The sequence below is a fragment of the Typopeltis vanoorti genome, chromosome 10 (assembly GCF_054136105.1).
Source record: "Typopeltis vanoorti isolate ZY-2024b chromosome 10, IOZ_Tvanoo_1.0, whole genome shotgun sequence".
Taxonomy (NCBI): Eukaryota; Metazoa; Arthropoda; class Arachnida; order Uropygi; family Thelyphonidae; genus Typopeltis; species Typopeltis vanoorti.
The window spans coordinates 74585472-74611630 of record NC_143558.1 but is presented as its reverse complement, the minus strand read 5'-3'; the positions used below and the strand labels follow the sequence as shown (position 1 = coordinate 74611630).

At 34.9% G+C, this 26159-nt stretch overlaps 1 protein-coding gene across 1 annotated transcript in view; it reads right to left on the bottom strand.

Annotated features, from left to right (window-relative positions):
• The window catches only part of LOC150102513 (activator of 90 kDa heat shock protein ATPase homolog 1), a 173536-nt gene that overhangs the window by 33083 nt on the left and 114294 nt on the right, over window positions 1-26159 (bottom strand). The window contains exon 7 of the mRNA XM_090399806.1: window positions 25865-25993. Coding sequence (XP_090255932.1) covers window positions 25865-25993 — 129 coding nt within the window. The remainder of the gene's footprint in view (window positions 1-25864; window positions 25994-26159) is intronic.

Sequence of the window (26159 nt, the reverse complement as noted above, 5' to 3'; positions counted from 1 at the left end):
TTGATTCATCAACTGCAATAGATATAAAATCGGCAGAATTAATATCCATAATTTGCATATTTGAAACTTCTGTAGAATTTGTTACAATCCGTTCCTTGACAGTTCTAGCCAAAAACAGGTAAATCTTTAATTTTTTTTACGTATCTCGTCCTTATTTTTCATATCCTTAAACAGAATTTCAGAGACATTATACATGCAATTTTTTAGAAATTCACCATCAGCAAAAGGTTTTCCTGCTTTTGCTATTTCAAGGGATAAAAAAAACTTGCTTCAGTAGTATTTGACGAAGATTTCATCCAAGTTAATAAATTTCTTTGCTGAAGCAATGTTTTCTTTTATAATTCTTCAATAGTTTTTTTTTCCCTATCATCATCTTCAAGAAATTTTTTACTTAAGTCTAAATGTTTTCCTCGAAAATGTCGTTCGACATTACTTGATTTGTTATTTTGAAGTCGCAGATGGCAAATTAAATATTGTGGATTTCCATTTACTTCTATAAATGCAAATTTCTCTATCCACATTTTATTGAATCCTCTGTTTTCTTCGATTATTTTTCCTTAACTCATATTAGGAGGGTTATTATCCCAATTTACCTGCAAGTAAAAACACAAATTCAAACATAATAAAAATTAATTTGTGCATAACATTACCCGATACTCAATTAAACACCAGTTTAGTACTGCAATAAATAAGTTAACAGAATAGTTATTTTGACAGTTAAAATCCGTATGTATCTAAAAACCGTGGTGTTTGACAAGACAGCTGATCAATTAGTTCAAATTTTTGCTCTGGCACTAATTACCTTAGTCAGGGTTAACATTTAGCAGTATTTCAAATGTAACGTAGTTGTCAGTTGTTCGTGTCATAAAATTTCATGCGTAACACATGTCACATGCATAGTATCTAGCGCTACGAACAGGCCATATCAAAAAAACAATATTTAGTTGTTTGTATTAATTATGCATCTTTTAGTTCATTATAAAAGAACCGCACTTTGTTCAGCCAAGAGCCGCATGCGGCTCCGAAGCCACCGGTTCCCGACCCCTGCTCAAGATAAATCTTAAATTTAAGAAATAACCAAAGTCCAAGAATACTACAAAATACTACATTTTTAACACTAACATTTTAACAGTAGCAGAGTGGCCAGTCTGTCCAAAGTAGCAAAGATAACAAGAACAGTGTATTCAATAAACACTGGGCAAGGAGAGAGGTGACAATTTTTGATAGGCAGTAAAAAAAATAACTTTTGGGCTGGGATGAAGATGGTATACAAACTATATTTGCAAAGGGACCTTATTATTTGTTCAGATGTTCCTTTAAAGTGGGGTATGCTGATCCTTTTAACATCAGATTGCAATCTGGAAGAGGGATGATAATTATCAAATATAATACTGTATAATGGTCTCACTCTATCCATTCAGTATTAGAGTAAGTTTTATTTTATTTAATTCCAACAGAAAACTAAGAAGAATAAATTTCTAGTTTTCTGGGCTTCAAGAAGATAATGACAACATTTTGAAACTGAATTTTAATTTTAGGGTCATATCAGTGGAAACATCTTTTGTCCTCAGTCATGATTTCATGAAATGAAGAAAGGCACCATTCAAGCAACTATACTGTGAAATATAAATATGTTAGCAGTGCACATAACTATAAGCAATTAATATACATAATTCACTTGAATTCATATATCTCACAATAAAAAAAAAAGTAGGTTGTGTTTGTTTCACTAAAACTAAAGAGCTTTATAACATTTATTATAAAATAAATAAGCATGTACATAAGCATATACATAGCATTTTAAAGAATCATATTACTTAAAAAATTTAATTTGTATACTTTTCACAAGAATGAAGTTTTTTTAATAAAGGTTTAATACAGGTTTGTGTTTTAAAAATTCATAAAACTGTATACAATTCATGTCAAAGTTGCATTTGGTATCAATGCATGCTTGCAGTGTTTCAATTTTTAATTGTTTTTTTCCCACTGGTCCACATATTGTTCACTAATGAAAATACTTGTTCAGTCATCATCATCATCATCAAATTCCTGCCATGTACCCTCAAGGGGTGTACAGGATATGATAGCACTACATGAAAAAAATTACATTATTACTAACTTCCTATCTACAATTTTCCTCCAAATCAGTGTGTTACTTGTCAAGACTCCAACATTATCAGATCTTATATTTCTACCATCTAAGGCACTTTGTACCATATCAATCCACCTATTTCTTGGTCTTCCTCTGAGTCGTTTTCCTGCCAACCTGACAGAGAACACTTGTTTTGCTAATCTTTCCCATTCTGTTTAAGTGACCATACCACCTGAGATTAGCTCTGCAAACGCATTCCTGGATGTTGACAATGTCAAGTTCTTTCCTAATATCCTTGTTTTTAATATGATATTGCCATTGATGCCATCTGTTCATGCCTCTAATCTTTCTCAGGACTCTCATATCTGCGGTCTCTAGTCTTTGGTCAAGTGTTTTACTTCTGACCCAGCTCTCACATCCATACGTTAAAACTGGTTTGAACACTGTCTTGTAATTTAGTGTTCTGACTAATTTCTCTCTTATTCCATATGAATTTATTCAATTGACTTCCAGCCATACCAGATTTGTTGATTCTGTTGTCTATTTCCATATTTAATTTACCATCTACAGTAAAAATTGTGCCTAAGTAGCTGAAATGTTTTACTTGTTCCACAGGTTCCCCGTTCACAACACAATTGACATTTTCAACAATTCTACCTATTTTCATTGTCTTTGTCTTTTTAATGCTGACCTTCATACCATATATATTACAACAGTTATTCAATTTAGTCAGGGAATCTTGCAAACTTGTAGCGGATTTATTTAGAAGTATAACATCGTCCGCATAAAGCAAAGAGCTGACATTAACATCTCCAATTTTGATATCATGTTTAATACCACTTTCCTTCATAATGTGATCCATATAGATAATGAATAACAGGGGGGATAATGTACATCCTTGTCTCACACCAGATTTAACATTAAACCATCTTCCTGTACTTCCTTCAATTCTAACTGCTGACTTACAGATCAAATAAAGACAAAGTATTGCTTGATATAATGCCCCATTGACAGCATAGTTATATGCTGTCAATGGGGCATTATATCAAGCAATTGAATATCTTCTCTCTTGGCACCTTGTCATATGCCTTTTCCAAATCGACAAAACTGAAATACAGATCTTTGTTATGTTACCATTCTTTCTCGACTATTTGTCGTAAAGTGAAGATCTGATCCTGACAGCCTCTATTTAGCCTGAATCTAGCTTGTTCTTCACCAAGCTTTTCTTCCGCAATTCTTCTCAACCGTTTCTCAAGTATACTTGCATAGATCTTGCCAGGAACACTCAGTAGGGAAATACCTCTGTAATTCTCACATTCAGTTTTATTTCCCTTTTTATATATGGGTACTATGCGAGCTCTACTCCAATCATCAGGAATTCGTCCCTCTGTCCAGGATTTCTGAACTATGCAGTGCAGCCACTTTAAGACTCTTATACCACCATACTTCAGCATTTCTAGTCGAATATCATCTACTCCTGCTGCCTTTCCACATTTCAAGCCTTTGATGGCTTTTTCTACTTCAAGTATGGATATGTATTCCTGACTGCATGCCTGGTCAGTGTTTTTTTACCACTGTGCTATCATCACTGCTTGTTTCATTTAGCAGTTTTTCAAAGTAATTACTCCATACTTCGAGGATATCTTTTAATCCCGTTTTCATGTCACCTTTATAATCTCTAACTCCTTTTGCCATCATTTTTTATTTTGGTTTAACCAATAAGAATACAATTTGGTCGGCTAAATCCAAAATTGCCAGCCCATCCTCGTTCGTTCAGTATCAAAGTAGATACCCAACAGGGTGCACCACGAGAAAGTGAGGATTGGACATTAGGTCAGAAGCACTGGTTGGTTCTCAGCATTCCTTTAAAGGCTATGTGGAGGTCTCCTCTCAGTTATACAGCTTTGACCCTTAAGCACTCCGCAGATATGAGAGTCCTGAGAAAGATTAGAGGCGTGAACAGATGGCATCAATGGCAATATCATATTAAAAATTAGGATATTAGGAAAGAACTTGACATTGTCAGCATCCAGGAATGCATTAGCAGAGCTAATCTCAGGTGGTATGGTCATTTAAATAGAATGGGAGAGGAAAGATTAGCAAAACAAGTGTTCTCTGCCAGGTTGGCAGGAAAACGACCCAGAGGAAGACCAAGATATAGGTGAATTGATACTGTACAAAGTGCCTTTGAAGATAGAAATATAAGATCTGATAATGTTGGAGTCTTGACAAGCAATAGACTGATTTGGAGGAAAATTGTAGATAGGAAGTTAGTAATGATGTAAATTTTTCATGTAGTACTGTCATATCCTGTACACCCCTTGAGGGTACATGGCAGGAATTTGATGATGATGATGAACTCCTTTTACAGCACTCTTTCCTCTATTCCTAAGCTTCTTCAACAACCTCTAGAATATTTTGCCACATTCTTGATATTTATTTTCTATATTCTTGCCAAAGTCCTCCCATGACTTTTGTTTAGCTAGTTTTACACAGTGTTTAGCATTCTTGCATTTGTCTCTGTATTCTTTAAGAGTACAAGCTGACTTATTTGCCAAAAACTTTTGATATGCTTTCTTCTTTTCTCTTCACTGCCTCTTTAACTTCCTGTGTCCACCATGGAGTTCTAATTTTTCTATCCTTGCAGACAACTTCACAACATGCCTCTCTGGCTGAATCAATCAGGGCTTTTTTCAAGGCTTGCCACTGAATCTCCAAGGTTTGATTCCTGTTCTCAAACTCTTTCATTTTTTCTTCAATAATTTTTGTGTATTTTAGTCTACAGTTCACATCTGAGAGCTGCTCAACTTTTATTCGCTTTAAAACTTTCTTACATGTTATTCTTTTCAATATGAAATTCAGTTTTATCCTGCTCAAGACTAGATAGTGATCACTTCCAATTTCAAATCCTCTGTACACTCTGGTTTCCTGCACCAGGTAGAAAACATCACTATCAACAATAACATAGTCAATGAGACTTTTCTTATTCCTTGCCTCTTCTCTCCATGTGAATTTGTGCACATATTTATGTTGGAACATAGTGTTAGTAATAACCAGTCCATGTCCTGAGGAAATCCAACAGATATTTGCGATTATTATTAACTTTGCTCTTTTCTCCAAATTTTCACAAAATATTTTTGCATGTCTCACAATCATTTCCTACTCTGCTATTTAGATCCCCAACAAGGACCAACTTTTCCTTTTTCATCGTGTCAATAGCTTTCTCTATACCCTCAAAAAATTCCTCCACTTCTACCTTAGTAGAACGTTCTGTGGGACCATAGGCACAAATAAGTCTCATTGTCCAGTTCCCCATTCTCATATGTGCACACATTACTCTACTTGAGACTGCCTGCCATTCAAGAAGATTAGCCTCGTATTTTGTGTTGAATACTATGGCTACACCTTCTTTTCCTTGATTGTCATTGCCTGAATATAACATTTTATATTTATTGCTCAGAAAGATCTCACCAGTTTTTATCTTTTTTGTTTCAGTCACCCCTATTATGTCGATCTGGTACTTATCTAATTCATCAGCTAGCTCTCCATTTCTTTGCCATTCAGGCTTCTTATATTGATAGTACCGATCTTTAAACTCTGGTGATGTTGAGTTGGGGTGTGTTTTCAGATTTGTTCCAGTAGGCTGACTTTTCGCCCTAGTTTCTTGGAGAAAACAATGGGGGGGGGGGGCCTTGTTTAACCGGGCGACGCCCAAGCCGGGATGAAATTTTGTCATGTTGTACCATCATTTTTTATTTTGGTTTAACCAATAAGAATACAATTTGGTCGGCAGCCCATCCTCGTTTCGTTCAGTATCCAAGTAGATACCCAACAGGGTGCACCACGAGAAGGTGAGGATTGGACATTAGGTCAGAAGCCCTGGTCAGTTCTCTGCATTCCTTTAAAGACTATGTGGAATTTCTCCTCTCAGTTATACAGCTTTGACCCTTAAGCACCCCTGGCATTAAATCCAGTGAGAGACATAAGCAAAATTAAATGATTTTTAAAATGTTTTTAAAAGATAAATCTTTATGTCCATTTATTCCTACCACAGCTTCTACACTACACACACAATTAAGTACAATATGTACACACGCACATCAACGATGCAGCCATATATGCCACACCACTGGTGAGTGCCGGTGAAATGACAGTTTCATGTTTCTATGGGCCGTGTGCTGCACGCCAATATTCAATTTATTTCAATTCACAAAATAAAGAACAAAATGGCCATTTTAGAAAAAAAATAAATCTAAAGGACAAAGGAGTGAAATAAAGGACATATGGTCACCATACTCATAACAATGCTCAGAGAGCAGATTCAAACTACTCAAAAACTTATTAATTAATATACAATGAATATTTCAAAAGGTCAAATTCTAGATGATTAAAGTAGGGTACTCAAAATAAAGGGAATTTCACTACTGAGTGTTCCCTGGTAAGATTATGCAAGCATACTTGAGAAAAGGCTAAGAAAGCGTATGGAAACTTGAACATGCAGAGTCCAAGCCAAACAGAGATCATCATGGTTGCTTTAAAAAATAGTTGAGAAATTGTGGGCATATAATAAGGAACTGCAGGAATATAATAAGGATTTGTATTTAAGTTTTGCAGATCTGGAAAAAAATTAGGTGTTCAGAGAAAAGTCATTCAGAATGCTCTAATTATATGGGATAAATGGAACATTATACAGAACAATGCAGTCTGGGTTGGAAGTCAGAACTGAAGGAAAGTGGTTTGACGTAAAATTAGGTGCAAGACAAATGTGCACTATCTCCACTCTTATTATCTATATACAGCACACTATGAAATCAAGTGACATCTAACTTGATATACCGTATTTGTCGGCATATAAGACGCACTTTTTTTCTTTGAAAATAGGTCTGAAAAACAGGGTGCGTCTTATATGCCGATACTCAGTTTTTTATTACTTTCATTTCTGGAAATTTTCTCTGTTCCGATTTCTTTCTTGCTTCCTTGCAGTGTGCGAGAGCATTCCAGTTACGTAGAGTTCAGCGGACGCTTAGCGCTGTCATCGACAATTACAGCTGTGTTCCTGTTCAATTAAACTTTCCAATTTTGTCGCGGTTGTTGTGAACAGTGATAAATTTCTGCCATTAAATTTTCTCTAAATTTCTTGACAAATTATGGCTGAAAAAGTACGCATTGCTACAATATTGCATACAAGCTAAGTGTGAGTGTGATTGCGTATGCTAAAGAACATGGAAACAGGACTGCAGAGAGACATTTCTACCCCCCCCCCCCCCAACTGAGAAAATGATAAGAACTTGGCAGAATCAGGAAGAGGATCTAAAAAAAAAACAACTCAGTAAACATAGCCTACGAAATGGAACTGCAAAATGGCCAGAACTTGAGGCAGAACTAAATACTTGGATTTTAGACCACAGAAAAGCGGAACTTTCAGTGTCTACAAAAATGATTATTCATCAAGCGAAAGCGATAGCCACTAACAGAGGGATTGCCAACTTCACTGGATCAACATCATGGTGTTCAAAATTCATGAAGATAAACCAGCTATGTATGCGAACTAAAACAAAAAGATCATCATCAAGCACACCAAGGATCTAGGCCTAGTGTGGCCTGTTCCGGCCTTAAAAGCCATCATTGAATCTTTGCCAGCTGAATATGAAGAAAAAATTATTAAATTTCATCGATTCATCATTAATGCATTCTGAAAATTTTGAACTTGTGCAAATAGGAAATATGGACGAGGTTTCGCTAACTTTTGATGTGCCCTCAAACAAAACTGTAGATTCCATGGACACAAAAAGTGTTACTGTTAAAACTTCGGGGCATTAAAAAACTCACTACATGGTTGTTTTATCCTGCTGTGCTGATGGGACAAATTTGCCACCACTATTGATTTTTAAAAGGAAGACGCTACCCAAAGAAAAAACTGCTTAAAAGAGTGTTTGTACATGTTCATGCAAAAGGCTGGATGGATGGAGGAGGAATGAAGTTATGGATAGATAAAATTTGGTCTAGGCACCCTGTAGGACTGTTGAAAAAGCTTGCCCTGTTAGTATGAGATCAGTTTCGTTCTTACAGAACAGAAGATGTTAAAAATAAACTCAAGGAATTGAAAACTCAGCTGTAATTCCAGGAGGTCTAACTAGTCAGCTTCAACCTTTAGATGTCTGTATTAATAAACCATTTAAGGGATTTATGAAGGAGAAGTGGAACACTACATCCAGAAGACTGCTGGATGCAGTCTTCAGATTTTGAGGTCACGCTATCAGGAAGAAAGAAGAGGCCTTGCATTTCACAAGTTTGTGAGTGGATGAAAGCTTCATGGGATGCTGTGAAAACTGAGACAGTGGTTAAATCATTTAAGAAGTGTGCCATTAGTAAAGCACTGGATGGTACAGAGGACAATTTGTTGTATGAGGACTCAGATTCTGATTTAGAACAGGTTTCAAGTGTCTCATCATTTAGCTCTGGAGATGAATTTCTGGGTGTTGATGAAGAAGATTAAAAGGTGGGTACTCTTTCCTAGTTCGATTAGGTATTTTTGAAAGTAGACCTACTTATTACTTTATATTTGAAATACTGTAAATTCATTATAATATTCAGTGGTAAAGATTTTTTTTCCCCTTAAAAAATGTGTACAAAAAAGGGGGTGTGTCTTATAGGCCAGTGCGTCTTATACGCCGGCAAATATGGTAATTAGAAATATCAAATTTAGCTCTCTGCTTTATGCGGATGTGCTCCTAAGCAAGTCCAGTGCAAGTTTCTAGGATTCTTTAACTTAACTGAATATCACCTGTAACAAATTTAGCATGAAAATCAGCAATAAAAGACAAACTATGAAAATGGGCACAGAAAACCGACTACATTCTAAATGAAGAACCTATATAACAAGTAAAACATTTTAGCTATTTAGACAAATTTTACTAACAGTGGCAAATTAATGGAAATAGCTAACCATCTAAAGTTTGCCAAGATACTGATCTCCTAGCAGAAAATAAATCAAATCTTCAGGAAATCACCAAAAAGTTAGCTCATACTCTTAAAAAAATATGGCTTAACCATAAGTGTCCCAAAATCCAAAACAGTGACATATCTGTGCTTCTGACCAAGAAAGAAGTGCTGTAGCAGAAATTGAAAAAAAATTCTACTTGAGGAAACACCCATAGAAGAAGTTGATCGGTTTAAATATCTACGCAATATCTTTAATAAATATTGAAGATAAAGACAGAATATTACAATCAAAATTGAAAAGGCAACAACAGTCCAAAAATTAAAACCACTATGGACAGATAATAAGCTTGCAACTGCAAACAGATGTCTTACTGATTCACTATAAGGAAGTGAAACTTGGACCATCCCAAATCAAGATGAAAAGAAGTTGCTGGATTTGAAATGAGGTGCTATTCACTGTAGATGACTTCTAAAGATACCATATACTGATTGTGTCACAACTTTTGAAGTAAGACAAAGAATCAATTCTTTCGCTGGTCCAAAAGATAACATCACACCTAAAATTCAAAGGAAACAAGTGATTTGGTTTGGTCATGTCAGCAGGAAGGGAAATTCCAGGAACTTGAAAAAGGGCAGACCTAGAATAAACTGAATAGACAATATAGAAAATTGGAAAGGTGCCTTCGCTTACAGAGCTGAGAGCAAAGCATCGATCAAGGACTGAGTGGAAGATTTCTGTGAGAAATATTTCCTGATATCTACTCAATGGTCCTATATGGACTATGGGAATAAGCAATCTGGTATGGTAAGAAGTAAAGTGAACAAATGTATATGGAACAAGAGAGAAATTAGTCAATACACTAAAACTAGCACTTTATCAAGATGGTATTCAGACTAGTTTTAACTTAGATCTGAGAGATGAATTAGAAGTAAGTACTAAAGACCATAGATCAGTTTTAGAATAATTATGAATTTAAAAATGAAGACATTAGGAAGTTGACATAGTATTTAGGAATGTGTAAGCAATACTAATCTCAGGTGGTATGGTAACTTAAGCAGAATAGGAGAGGAACGGTTAGCAAAGCAGCTGTTAAATGTCAAGATGGCGATGGAAGAAATCCAGAAGAAGACAGAAAAATAGGTGACACTAATTTGAAGAAAAATTGTCGATGAGATTAGTCATAATATAAACTTAATAGTCTCAGTGTCTTATATTCTCCTTGAGGGTACATATCAGGAAATTGATGATTATGATACTGGCTTCACAGCTTTTATGTAGAACTTTACTCTTATTAGTGACTCCTTTATCCAGTAGAATGTCATGACTGTTAAGACCAGACTTATCAGAATTACTGAGCGGGATGTAAACTTCTTCTAGATAAATAATTCCTCATGTTTGCTCGTAAGAGACTGCATGAGCACTGATTTCTGTAAATTCCTGAATAGCAAAGAAAATATTTTTCTTTTGAACAGTGAAAGAATCAATTAGTTTGTAGAGAGGCAGAAGGAGATGTGAAGATTAACTTCTCAGAAGTACCTTTACCATATGAAATGGAAAGCCAAGAAACTGTATAAAAGCTGTAAAGGCCACATTCATTTATTTGTGTCTTTTACTTGAATTTTAATAGTTCTCCCATTTAACCATTTATTATCACAAGCTATTATTTATTATTTATTAATTGTATTGCTATTTTATTTTGTCACTATTATTATAGGATACCTGCATTAAAATTTGGATATCACACAGATTACAAAAATGAATTTAATGTGAAATTAATGTTAAACATGTTCCCATTTTGTTTGCTTTTTCAATGTTGTAGACAAGACATTCAGAGATGCAATTTTTATCTTTTGACCACCAAAATCAAGCTTACATATAAATGCAATTATGGTATTTTTCAATGTATAAGACATCCCCCCCCATGTATAAGATGAACTTTTTCAAACCCAAAATTAAGAAATCAATATTTTAAACATCCCACTGTCTAATCATACCCTCAGTGGGAGGTGGTCCAATCTGTCTCTCTGAAGCTTTATTTCCATGTTCTTTTGTGTAATTGATGACTTTTGAAGAATATGACAATCGTTTTTTTTTTATTTTTGGACATTTTTATGGACTAGTGCTCAAAATATCATTAATGCATTAACTTATCCTGCCAATGAGTTGCAGACGTATGAATGCTTTCAGAGTTCTGATTGGTTTATTCAGAATTAGCCGTTAATGATGTCAATCGACAGAGGTAACAAAGGCTAGTGATTGGTGGAAGCCTGTTCACAGAGACAAGGTACTGGTAGTTTCACCATGGGTCTCTCAACCGGTTACCCCTCCCCCCCCATGTATAAGACGACCTCCAATTTTTGGTCTAAAAATTTTAGAAAAAAATTATCGCCTTATAACACGGAAAAATAAGTAGTTAATAAATATTCATATGATTTATCTAATTTTATCGCATGCTGTTATTATAAGAGATGCCAAAGTTCCTACTGTAACTTATGTTTTGGAAGTGAATAAATGAACTTACCTCAGTGCATAAAGCTTATGAAATGAAGAATGTTATATATTTTGCTTGTTTCATTACTAAATTATAACTTTCTGGAGTATGAAAATAACTGTCAGTATTTCAAGCAAATTGATGAAACAAATGACAGCTCACAATAACAGAGTGAAGCAGAAGTTACCAGCATTTCCGAGCAAGTGCTAAAGTGAGAGAACATTAATATGGACATCGCTAAGCAGATGTTTGGAAGAGGAAAAGAGAGCACTGTAGAAGAAGAACTGTGATTATTTGTGTTGCCAGATTGAAAAGAAAGTGGAAGAAAGAAATGGTTCCAAAAATAGTGAACTGATGTCAATTCAGACTCAGGCACAGCAGTGCTATTCACAAGATAAGTATCCCTAGAAAGTAGTCATATTTGGCACACCCATTCTATGGCAACCAGTAGCCATATATTTAGGGGTACAAATAGATAAAGGACTTCACTTATGACTCATACTGATCTTACTTGCTCAAAAGCAAACAGGACAGCTATATCTTTTACTCATCCGACATAGTCACTATGCATAGAATTTAAACTATTCCTATATAAGATGCTGATCAGGCCAGTCCTGACACAGCTCATCTACCTAGAGTTACAGAAGATTCAAATGTCAACTATAGATAATCCAAAAAAAAAAAAAAAGTTTACAAATAGCATTCAAGATACCAAAGTTTATAAGAAATGTACAGCTTCATCGAAAATAACTTTCCTACACAAAAAGGGCTGAAAAATTCTCTGCAAATGCCATCATCCAACCTAACCCATTAATATACAAAGCAGTATGCCAGTGGGCATGACCCTGAAAAACACATTCCCAAACCATACTGAGCAGAAGTTTTCTTAAACCTGTTGCCAGAAGCCCAGAATGATCGAGCCAAAGCTTTAATAATATGCCAAGTCCTTTGTGGTCTTCTACCTAGTGTTAGACTACAACAAACAAATATCTCAGGACAAATGTCCCAAAAAAAAAAACACCAAACATGTAAACTTAAAAAAAAAACTCTTTGCCAACAGCCCACAACAGATAAGCAAAGTGCTCATTAATCACACATAATCCAACAATTTCTTGCAGATCTGACAGCCAGATAAGGGACTACAAGTCCAAATTAATCATGCCAGAGAAGTTATCAATGTGAAATTTGCATACCATATTAAAATCTCATACATAAATGAGTGTCTACTTTATGCTGTAATGTTATACTTATAAATAAGAGTCAAGAAGACTTTTGGTGGATTTAATTAAAGCTGAGAACTATTGTGAAAAATATGGTATGAAAATAAGCAATAATAAAAGCAATTAAAATAGGCAGGAACTTGGAATATATCAGCTGCAATCTCTCAATAATGAACCAAATGAAATAAAACATTTCAGCTATGTAAGCACAATTTTTAGTGAAGGTAGAAACTTAAATATGGAAAAAACATAACAGAATATGCAAAGCCAGTATTAATCTTTAAAAGGGTACCTGTAATATTATTATAAAACAAAATTATGCAATAACCAGTGTAATAAACTTTAATGAAAATACAAATATTTCATACTGAAAATAACAGTACATCAGTGTGTAGAAACAAGTAAATCAAAGAACAGGAATAGAAGTATAAACAACAAATGGTTTACCAATTAAAATCAGTTGTCACGTTCTATAAATTAAAAACTATTTTTGATATTCACATAATATGAGAATCTTCCAAACTTTTTTGAGATAGACAATTTAAACTTTAGATATTTAATCTGCATATATGAAGAAGACAGGCTTCATCTCACAGGATACTCTGTGTTTAGTGTCAATACTATGATGTGCCAGAACAGACTTTTGAAGTTTCACATACATATTTAGTGTAGTATTAATCTTCGCTACTTTTCCCACAGAACAGCCTTTCTGCCCAAAGTATGTCAAATTAATGGAATTAAATGGTAAGTTATAATATCTCTCATGAATATAATTTTGCTCCTCAAATACAACAGATAATTAACTCCTATGTTCTAACACCTAAGGATTCTTCAACAGACTGCAGAGTTTCAATCCCTTATATTTCTGGTATATCTGAACTTATTGGTAGAATTCTGAAGAAGTTTCACTTTACTTTCACATAGTGGGGGCTGGAAAGTTCTAATAAACACCTCGAACAAAAATTAATTTTAAGTCTTCTTATATATCCTAAAGTTTTTTTTTATTTTGGAAAACTTTTTTTTTACTTTGGAAAACTGCTAAATGAAACAAGCAGTGATGACAGCACAGTGGTAAAAAACACTGACCAGGCATGCAGTCAGGAATACATATCCATACTTGAAGAAGAAAAAGCCATCAAAGGCTTGAAATGTGGAAAGGCAGCAGGAGTAGATGATATTCGACCAGAAATGCTGAAATATGGTGGTATAAGAGTCTTACAGCAGCTGCACTGCATAGTTCAGAAAGCCTGGACAGAGGGACGAATTCCCGATGAATGGAGTAGAGCTCTCATAGTACCCATATATTAAAAGGGAAATAAAACTGAATGTGAGAATTACAGAGGTATTTCCCTACTGAGTGTTCCTGGCAAGATCTATGCAAGTATACTTGAGAAAAGATTGAGAAGAATTGTGGAAGAAAAGCTTGGTGAAGAACAAGCTGGAGTCAGGCCAAATAGAGGCTGTCAGGATCAGATCTTCACTTTACGACAAATAGTCGAGAAAGCATGGGAATATAACAGAGATCTGTATTTAAGTTTGGTCGATTTGGAAAAGGCATATGACAAGGTGCAAAGAGAGAAGCTATTCAAAACGCTACAGTTATATTATAACTGTAGTTATAGAATTGAAGGAGGTACAGGAAGATGGTTTAATGTTAAATCTGGTGTGAGACAAGGATGTACATTATCCCCTCTGTTATTCATTATCTATATGGATCACATTATGAAGGAAAGTGGTATTAAACATGATATCAAAATTGGAGATGTTAATGTCAGCTCTTTGCTTTATGCGGATGACGTTATACTTCTAAATAAATCCGCTACTAGTCTGCAAGATTCTCTGACTAAATTGAATAGCTGTTGTAATAGATATGGTATGAAGGTCAGCAATAAAAAGACAAAGACAATGAAAATAGGCAGAATTGTTGAAAATGTCAACTATGTTGTGAATGGAGAACCTGTGGAACAAGTGAAACATTTCAGCTACTTAGGCACGATTTTTAGTGAAGATGGTAAATTAAATATAGAAATAGACAACAGAATCAGCAAAGCTGGTATGGTAGGAAGTCAATTGAATAAATTCATATGGAATAAGAGAGAAATTAGTCAGAACACTAAATTACAAGACAGTGTTCAAACCAGTTTTAACTTATGGATCTGAGAGCTGAGTCAGAAGTAAAACACTTGACCAAAGACTAGAGACCACAGATATGAGAGTCCTGAGAAAGATTATAGGCATGAGCAGATGGCATCAATGGCAATATCATATTAAAAATGAGGATATTAGGAAAGAACTTGACATTGTCAACATCCAGGAATGCGTTCGCAGAGCTAATCTCAGGTGGTATGGTCACTTAAACAGAATGGGCAAAGAAAGATTAGCAAAACAAGTGTTCTCTGCCAGGTTGGCAGGAAAATGACCCAGAGGAAGACCAAGATATAGGTGGATTGATACGGTACCAAGTGCCTTAGACGATAGAAATATAAGATCTGATAATGTTGGAGTCTTGAAAAGTAACAGACTGATTTGGAGGAAAATTACAGATAGGAAGTTAGTAATGATGTAATTTTTTTTTCATGTAGTACTATCATATCCTGTAGACCCCTTGAGGGTACATGGCAGGAATTTGATGATGATCCTAAAAGAAAAATAATAAATTATTACAATTTGATGAAACATGGGGGTTTAAGATATGCCCTTTTCTTATGGTTATATCAGTTGCTTTAATATTTTTGTTCTAGGTGTTTATCAGTACTTTCCAGTCCTCCTCATATTTCCCTATCAACAAAATTTCTCATCTGTTACCATCTATAAAAGACAAACTTGCCTTTATCTTTTATTTGGTGGTTACCAGATCGCTTATCAATATAATTTAACATACTTTGGGCAGACAGGCCATTCTGTGGAAAAAAGAATTAATGCATATAAATAATACGTGTTCACTGGTAGATTACACAATGGTTGGTTGGCAAATTTAGTGCTCCTGTAAAGAAGTTGGTGATTTTTGTCTATTTTTATTGTTTTTCCCTTAGAAAATTAGCGTTTTGTAGTATACTAGTGTAGATTTTAGTGTATTTAGTATTTTATCATATATTTTCATATATTTTTATTAAGATATTTTAATATTTAGCATACATTTAAAATGGTGCCAAAAAGGGCAAGAATGGTAATGCTAAAAAAAGCACTGCAGGCAAGAACAAGAAGGTTAGCAAAGAGGTTATTGTGCACATGGAGGAGGTTAACGAAAATGAATTAACCGCAAAAATAGTGAAGTTGAAGTAGATCATCAGAGAGACAATGCGGGAATTGCAAAAAGTTGAGAGAACATTTAAATGAGCATAGGGAGAAAAAGAAAATGAACAGGAAAATAAGAAACATCAAAGCAAGGGAACAGGTAAGTCAGAAAATAATGGAAATCAGGTAAGTGACGTTAGTAAAAAGGAAGAAGTTATTTAGTATTGTGACTCTATAATTAAACATGCTATATTTGAGCGAGTTATAACATTGAATTTTCCTAACGTAAGTAATTGATAAACAGAAAAGAAAAGTAAACGAAATCATAGTTGTAGTAGGTATGAACAATTTAACTGTCGATAAGTTCAGTATGAGAGAAGAGGTGAGAGTGAAGAGTGAGAAAGTGAAAATCGTTAGTATTTTACCTTGCTATGGATAAAAATGAGTTAAAAAGAAGGGCTATGATGGCAAACGATTCAATGTGTAGGCTATGTAGAAGGAATGGATGCAAGTTTTGGGATGGAGCGAGTTTGAGGGAAGATTGGATTTGTATAAGAGGGATGGCATACACCGGAATGCATTTGGTATCAGGAGCCTAGAAAAACTAATAACTGGTATGAGATCTAACACAGAGTCAGGGAAACTAAATCATAAAGTGAGGAATGGTGTGAATATGAGTGCAAGACGGACAATGGTATATAACTGTGCTAATGACGGGAATGGGCTTTGTCATGTTCACGAGGTGAGAACGATTTCAGGCTTGTGTTCGTCCAGTTCAGACCCATCATATGTGTGCAAAGATGTCTACATGTGTAAGGCATTAGAGAAGAATAGATATCTGCAAGTTGTTCAACCGTGTCAGGCACACTGCAAACAAGAGTATACAAAAGAACATGCAGATAGCGAAATTTGCGTACAGACATAATAATCTATGTCTGTACACGAATGCTAGGAGTATCAGAAACAAAGGGGTAGAGTTTGTTGCCTTAGTCAATATGTCGCGACCGCAGATTGTAGGAATTAGTGAGACCTGGGTATTAGAATCAGACCTACTAACTTGTATCGAGTGTCATGGGTACAGTATTTTTAGGAAGGATAGAGTGGATAGGAGAGGAGGGGGGGGGGGGCGTGCTGCTAATGATATCAGATGACTTAAATCCAGTTAGAGTTGAGACCTGTGATTGGTAATGCTACTAACAATATTTCATGTGGCAGTGAGTTTGAAGCCATCTGGTGTGAGGTGGAATCTAATAAGACAAATTACATAGTGAGGTGTTGTTACAGACCTGGTGGATCGGTTGCTAGTGATGAAGAAATGCATCACCAGATAGAAAAGATGAGTGCAAAAAGAGTAATCATAATGGGAGACTTTAATTATCCAAATATTGAGTGGGTAGCAGTAGAATCTTATGAGAAGAATGAAAATGCATTTATTGAGCTGTCGCGGGACAACTTCCTCAAGCAGCATGTGACAGAAGGAACTCTAGATCAAAGAGTGTTAGATTTGTTTATAGTGTCAGAGGGCATTTCAGTTAAAGACGTAACTATTCTGCCTCTAGTTGGTGACAGTGATCATGCAGTACCCACCTGGAAAGTGACTAAGTTTATAAATGTTCCATCCAGAAAAGGTTATATGCTGAACTACAAAGCAGGAAATTATGACCAACTGAGGCGTATACTGAGTTCTGTGAAATAGGATCGTTGCTGATGGAAAGAATATCGACAGTGCATAGGAAGCATTTAAACAATACTTAAACGATGTGATATCAGAATGTGTCCCGAGAGTTCGAAGAATAAATAGAGTAGGAGTCAAATGGATGTGTAATCTTAATAAGCAAGAGAATTGTAAGAGAAGGATGACGTGGGAGCAATACAATTTGCATAAGGATGACGTTCGTTGTGAATGTTATAAGCAACAGGCTAGAATAGTCACAACTGCTGTACAGAAAGCAAAGTCTGATTATGAAAAGAAACTAGCTCTGCGTGCTAAAGACAACCCACAAGAATTCTATCCATATGCTGCAAGTAAAAGAAAGAATGAATATGAAAGAATAACTCTTCTAAATCCAGATGGTGTGAGGGTTACAGATGCAGAAGAGGTTGGTCAGTTAATAAGTGTTCATTTCGTTAAAAGCTATCAAACCTGGTGAACGCAACATTGAGCTCACTGTTACCGCTTCACTATATGAAGAAACGCAGGTTTCTTCATATAGTGAAAATGGGTGTGAGGCCGATGTATTAGAGCTGTTGCAAAAACCGAATAAGAATACAGCAATAGGGACTGATGGGATGTCGGCACAGGTGCTAAAAGAATGTTCATTTGAACTGGCTGCTCCTTTGACCAGGCTATAAAATTTGAGTCTCAGAACAGGGAAGATTCCACAGGAATGTATGGTAATTCCATTGCACAAGGGTGGTGCAAAGACTGATATATATCCAACAATCGACCAATTAGTATCTCAGGAGTGGTGGTGAATATTTTGGAAAAATTGGTTAGGGCCTGTATTCAGAAATGGGTTGACAGTGAATCTCTACTTTGCAATGAACAACATGGGTTTACTAAGGGAAGGTCATGTTTTAGCAACTTGCTCATATTCTATAACAATGAGACCATTGAACTAGACAAGGGGAATGGATACACCATGATACTTTAGGATTTTGCTAAGGCTTTTGACAGAATACAGCATGGCAGACTGCTGCATAAATTGAAGAAAATGGGTTTGGGTTATATGATATTAGCATGGATAAGAGGATGGCTAACTGACAGGTATCAAAAAGTGGTATATGGGGATCTGAGTCTGCAAGGTTTAAGGTAACAAGTGGCATACCACAAGGATCAGTGCTTGGTCCACTGTTATTCAATCTGTACATTAATGATATTGGGAAGGATTTGACAAGCGAGATACTGTACAGTTATTTGCTGAATTATGCAAAGATAGGTAGGGTAATCAGAAATGCTGCTGATAGTCTTTGCAGAATGAGTTGAATAGGCTGGAATTGTAGGCATGGGAAAATGGGTGTCAGTTCAATGTCAGTAAATGTAAAGTCATTCACTTCGGCATGGTTAGATATCCAATGTCGTATTATATTTTTGGGGATTAGGCTAGAAGAAAGTGATGAGGCTAGAGATCTTGGAGTGTTAATAGATAGGAAGTTGGTTCAGGTGCCATGTGGCAAAGATTGCAAATACAACGCAAAAGATAATTGCAATGTTGAAACGAACATTCACATGTAAAGATAAGGATGTTATTTATAATAATAAAACATGTAAAACCACAGTAATAACTTTTAATTAATAAAGGTACAAATATGTCATACTGAAATTAACGGTACATTTACTTTGTATTCCATTCTTTTAATAAATAATTGTATTCATTAAAAGAATGGAATACAAAGTAAAGAACAGTCGGTGGATCACCAATTAACATAGTTGCCGTGTGCTAGGAGATTAATTACTAAATATTATTAATTCAACAGACCGCAGAGTTCCAATCCCTTACATTACAGGCATCTCAGAACCGATAGGCAGAATTTTGAAATATCATCTGATTCCCATGTATATTCCTCAACAAAATTTCTTATTTATTGCCTTTTACAAAAGATAAACTGTCACCCCTATCTTTGGCAGTTTTTACCAATGCAATGTAAATGCAATGTATCTTATGTTGGACAAACAGGCCATTCTGTGGAAAAAAGAATTAAGGAACATCAATATTATATTGAATACATGAAACCTCATAAGTCTGGTCTAGCACAACACAGCATTGACACTACTCATAATATCCAGGTTCAAATACGAACGCCTTTTTAAAGAAAGTTGTGAAGCTATTTTACATCGGCCGAATCTAAATTGAAATGACTGTCTCACTCTCTCAAAAATCTGGGAGACTTATTTTATGCAACCATCAAAAAAAATTAATTATTATCATCAAATTCCTGACACATACCCTCAAGGGGTGTACAGGATATGATAGTACTACATGAAAAATTTACACCATTACTAACTTCCTATCTACAATTTTCCCCAAAATCAGTCTATTACTTGCCAAGACTCCAATATCATCATTATCAGATCTTATATTTCTATCGTCTAAGGCACACTGCACCGTATCAATCCACTTATATCTTGGTTTTCCACTGGGTCATTTTCCTGCCAACCTGGCAGAGAACACTTGTTTTGCTAATTTTTCCTCGCCCATTCTGTTTAAGTGACCATACCACCTGAGATTAGCTCTGCGAACGCATTCCTGGATGTTGACAATGTCAAGTTCTTTCCTAATATCCTCATTTTTAATATGATATTGCTATTGATGCCATCTGTTCACGCTTCTAATTTTTCTCAGGACTCTCATATCTGCAGTCTCTAGTCTTTGGACAAGTGTTTTACTTCTGACCCAGCTCTCAGATCTGTTTTTCTCAGATAAATGTTTTCGAAGTTAAAACTAGTTTGAATACTGTCTTGTATACAGCTAATTTAGTGTTCCGACTAATTTCTCTCTTATTCCATATGAATTATTCAATTGACCTCCTACCATACCACCTTTGTTGATTCTGTTGTCTATTTCCATATTTAATTTACCATCTTTACTAAAAATCGTGCCTAAGTAGCTGAAATGTTTTACTTGTTCCACAGGTTCCCCGTTCACAACACAGTTGACATTTTCAACAATTTTCAACTATTTTCATTGTCTTCGTCTTTTTAATGCTGACCTTCATACCATATCTATTACAACAGTTATTCAATTTAGTCAGGGAATCTTGCAAACTTGTAGTGGATTTATTTAGAAGTATAACATCGTCCACATAAAGCAAAGAGCTGACATTAACATCTCCAATTCTGATAGCATGTTTAATACCACTTACTTTCCTTCATAATGTGATCCATATAGATAATGAATAACAGAGGGGATAATGTACATCATTGTCTCATACCAGATTTAACATTAAACCATCTCCCTGTACTTCCTTCAATTCTAACTGCTTACTTACAACTCAAATACAGACTAGGTATTGCTTGATAAAATGCCCCATTGACACCATATAACTGTAGCGTATTGAATAGCTTCTCTCTTGGAACCTTGTCGATTTTCCAAATCGACAAAACAGAAATACCGATCTTTGTTATATTCCCATGCTTTCTTGACTATTTGTCGTAAAGTGAAGATCTGATCCTGACAGCCTCTATTTGGCCCGAATTCAGCTTGTTCTTCACCAAGCTTTTCTTACACAATTCTTCTCAACCGTTTCTCAAGTATGCTTTTTATATATGGGCACTATTAGAGCTCTACTCCAATCATCGGGAATTCGTCCCTCTATCCAGGCTTTCTGAACTATGCAGTGCAGCCACTGCAAGACTTTTATACCACAATACTTCAGCATTTTTGGTCGAATATCATCTACTCCTACTGCCTTTCCACATTTCAAGCCTTTAATGGCTTTTTCTACTTCAAGTATAGATATTACTCCTGACTGTATTTTACCACTGTGCTATCACTGCTTGCTTCATTTAGCAATTTTTCAAAGTAATTACTCTATACTTCAAGGATATCTTTTTCTCCTGTTTTCATGTCACCTTTATCATCTCTAACTCCTTTTACAGCACTCTTTCCTCCATTTCTAAGCTTCTTCCACAATCTCTTCAAAATATTTTACCACCTTCGTGATATTTATTTTCTATGTTCTTACCAAAGTTCTCCCATGTCTTTTGTTTAGCTAGTTTTACACAGTGTTTTACGCTAGTTTTTACGCTTTCTTACATTTGTTTCTGTATTGTCTTCTGAACTATGCAGTGCAGCCACTGTAAGACTTTTATACCTGAGCAATTTTTCGAAGTAATTACTCCATTCCTCAAGGATATTGTTTTCTCCTGTTTTCATGTCGCCTTTATCATTTCTAAATTCCTTTTACAGCACTCCTTCCATTTCCGAGCTTCTTCAACAACCTTCTTGATATTTATTTTCTATGTTCTTACCAAAGTTCTCCCATGTCTTTTGTTTAGCTAGTTTTACACAGTGTTATGCTTTCTTACATTTGTCTCTGTATTCTCTAAGAGCAAAAGCTGACTTATTTGCCAGGAACTTTTGATATGATTTCTTCTTTTCCTTCACTGCCTCTTTAACTTCCTTTGTCCACCATGGAGTCCTGATTTTTCTATCCTTGCAGATAATCTCACCACATGCCTCTCTGGCTGAATCAACCATGGTTTTCTTCAAGGCTTGCCACTGAATCTCCAAGGTTTGGTTCCTGTTCTCAAACTCTTTCATTTTTTCTTCAATAATCTTTGTGTATTTTAGTATAAAGTTCACATCTGAGAGCTGCTCAACTTTTATTCGCTTTAAAACATTCTTATGTGAAAGGATTAATTAATATTATTTAGTAATTAATCTTCTAGCACGGGGCAGCTATGTTAATTGATGATCCACCGACTGTTCTTTACTTTGTATTCTATTCTTTTAACTGTTTATATGACACTGAAGATGTAAATGGTAATTAGCTTACGGAATCAACAACGCATATAAAGGATGGTCCTAAAGTCCTAATGGGCACCATTAGGACTTTAGGAACAATATTAGTTTCTTGCCTTCATCCTCATTTGCTTTTGTTAGTGCCTGCGTGCACATACCATATTTTTATGTTCCTGAAGATGGCAACGTGATGTTGCGAAATATTGAAGTTATTCATTAAAGGTGCCTTTAATTAATATCCTTTATATTCGTTGTTGATTCCGTAAGCTAATTACCAGTTATGTATGACCAATATCAACTTGGGACAGTTCCAATGATAGGGGAATCAGAAGGTAAAGAGATCAGTGGTGCATGGAAGTTGGTTGAGAACTATTTCTTAACAGCAGTGGCAAAGTGTATAACATGAGTGAAAATAATAAATAAAAAATTTCTTAAAATGGATGACCACTCAGATAAAAAAAAAAAAAAAATTGTAGATGAAAAAGAAGCTATGGAAAAAGTATAGAATGAGAGGTGTGAAGAGTAGCATGAGGAATATAAAGTTCAAGCATGAATGGTGACCAGTATAGCAAGGAAGAGAAAATTAGAATATAAGGAAGCAATACAAGGGACAATCCTTAGGAATTTTTTTGTATGTCTCCAGCAAAAGAAGGAATGATTGTGAACAGATGGGTCTTGCTACATAGAAAAGGTGGTTGAATGACCAAGATGAGTCTTATTCCAAAGGGGATAGAGAGGGTTGACAGATTAGAAGTAAGTGAAATGTATGTATTTACAATACTAAATATTCTGGTTGTCATCAAGGCAGTGGAAGTGAATGAGTCTTAAGGGAATGCACTACAAACTAATAGCCCCTTTACTTGGTTGTTTAATGACCTTGCAACTAGGGGAACCACTGGGTAATTCGGTGAAAAAGGGTGGTGGGAGAATGGTCTAATTTGATGCCTCCAGTTTGGATTACTCCTGTGGTTGTTAAAGTATTGAAAAAAATTGGTAAGAGCTCATATACAAACATGGGCACATGAAAATAACATCTGTGAAGGTCAGCATGGATTTGTCAAGGGATGTTCTTGTTTCAGTAATCTCATTAACTTTTATGATCAAGTAAAAAGAGTGGGTGATGAGGGAAATGTATACACAATTTTTTTTTAGATTTTGCAAGGCATTTAATAGGATTCCACATGATGAACTGATATTTAAGCTCTAACATATAGGTTTAGATAATAAGCTAATGAAGCGGATTGGCAACTGGTTGTCTGATAGATATCAAAAGGTTTGTGTATGGAGGTGCAATAATCAGAGTAAAGGAAAAAGTTACCAGTGGGGTGTCCACAGGGCTTTGTGCTAGAACCATTACTTTTCAGCCTTTATGTCAATGATATAGTTATTGGAATTCAGGAAGATATTCAGTTGTTTATGGATGACATGAAGCTGGGAAAGGTTACTGACTGTAGTGACTCTTCAAGGGGGATCAGAACAACTGGAAATGTGAGCAGATGAACGGGGATACCAGTTTAATGTTGCTAAATGCAAGGCGTTGAATTATGGGATATGAAAACGGGATACAACATACTCTATATGTGGATGTATATTGAAAGAAGTTAGAGAAGCACGTCATCATGGGGTTATGGCAGATCGAAATTTGAAATTTAAGGGCAGCTAAAAATAATCGTGGCGATCCCGCCAGAAAACATTTTGCGAACCCTGGGTTTAAACCAATTTTAACTTACTGACTAAAAGGTGAGTGAAAAATAAAACAGATCAAATACTAGAACACCACAGATACAGTCTGAGTAAAATCAGAACATATAGCATAATGGCAGAATCATTAAAAATGAAGATATCAGAAAGGAACTTAATCATTGTTAGTATTCAACGTGCGAGATGTGTGAAAAGAACTAATGTATAGTCATTTAAAAAGAATGGGAGTAGGAAGGAGTAGAAATATTATATTTCAGTTTTGGAAACCTGGCAAATAGTAGACTTGGAAGTGTAGTTGATAAGAAGCAAGTAATAATGTAAACTTAGTTGTGCAGTACTATATTAGCATCTTGTGCATCCTAAATGATACATATCAGGAAATGATGCTGACTGCTGAGAATGTATTTTCCTCTGAAATTAACATGAGAGCAGGAGGGGGAAGGTTTCCAAAATGAAGCAACTTCCTGCTTTTCAGGTAGCTGATTATTTACATTCTAGACAAGTAAGAAATTGCTACTGAGCTATAGGTGTGGAAACTGTTTTTTTTTTTTTCATATTCAATGAAAATCTACAGAAAGATCCCACCCATAGATCCCAAGAATCGATACTATTTTAAACTCATTATTTATTACAAGCAGTAAAAGCTAAAAGCCTTCACAACAGCAAACAATTTCTTAGAAATATCACAATCAGTATACAAAATTAACATTTCAAAATTAAATGAATTTCATTTTTATAATTTCATACTCTGTTTTTATTCGTCTCCCACTGTTTGGATTCTGTGCTTTATGTATGTATGATTTGCCAATTCTTCATAGTCAATCATCAATGCACAATTTCCCATCACTTCCTTAGTTTTCTACAAATGGAATGATAGAAAAAAGTATTTTGTCCCTAAATTCGCTATAGAAAACCTTGCACTACATACAAATCATCTCTGGTGTCCACTATTTCAATATAGCAGCATCTACTATACTTTATGCAGTTCATTAAGACTTTTTTTTATTATTATTTAAGAGGAACATACTAACCAGAATACTCTATGCATATAACTTAGATAAAGCTAAATAAACTATTATAAGAATGCCTTTCAGAAATAGAGCAATCCAGAGTAAGAATGGTGCTTGCAGAATTTATGAAATAGCTTCAAATTTGTACAGAAATAAATACAAACATGGCAGTTATTTTATTTGAATTTTAACTTTTGCAGTTAAGGGTTTGGTATTTGTACAAAAAAATAAGATTTAAGAATGAAATGAAAATTAATGACAATTTTGTTGGCATATTTAGAATTCTTTTTCTTCTTCCTTTCCGGGATTATAGGCCAAGTGGCCTGTTCGGGACTCAATTCCATCTTTTTAAGACCCTTAAAAAGATGGAATTGGGTGGTAATTTAGAATTTGTTTAGGTATTCTTAATTGTTAATTGGTTTCCCTAAATGACTAATGTTTATTAATCAGTATCTGAGTTGCTAGTTTCAAACTGAAACACCGCTGATATATAAGGTTATCAAAGTAATTATTTACGCACACTGGTCATTTTAAAAGTTCTACTCGTACATGAAGAAACTTGTATATGGCATATACAAGTTTCTTCTTTTCCTTGAAGGATTTACAAAGATTTCTTTAATCAACATAAACTAAATTAGCCAACTAAAATAACAGCTACCATATAATTAATTACTTATATTAACTAATTTCTGAAATTTATGACAAGTACCTGTTTCACTGTTAATGCTCTGTATAATTCTTCTGCTGTGCATTTCATGGATTCAGTCATTGACAGTTTCACTGTTTCTTTACAATCAGTGGCATCTTTTTTTTCTGTCCATGATGTCCCATTACTTACCTGCATGTAAAAAATTTTAATAGAATACAAACAGAAATGAAGACTAATTTTTTTAGTATCATTAGTATCATCCAGTTTTTTTTTTTTGGTTTTTTTTGTAAAAGAAAAAAAGCATTTTTTTATTGGTGAAAGTTAAAATAAATGTAATAATGTCATTTATAATCTG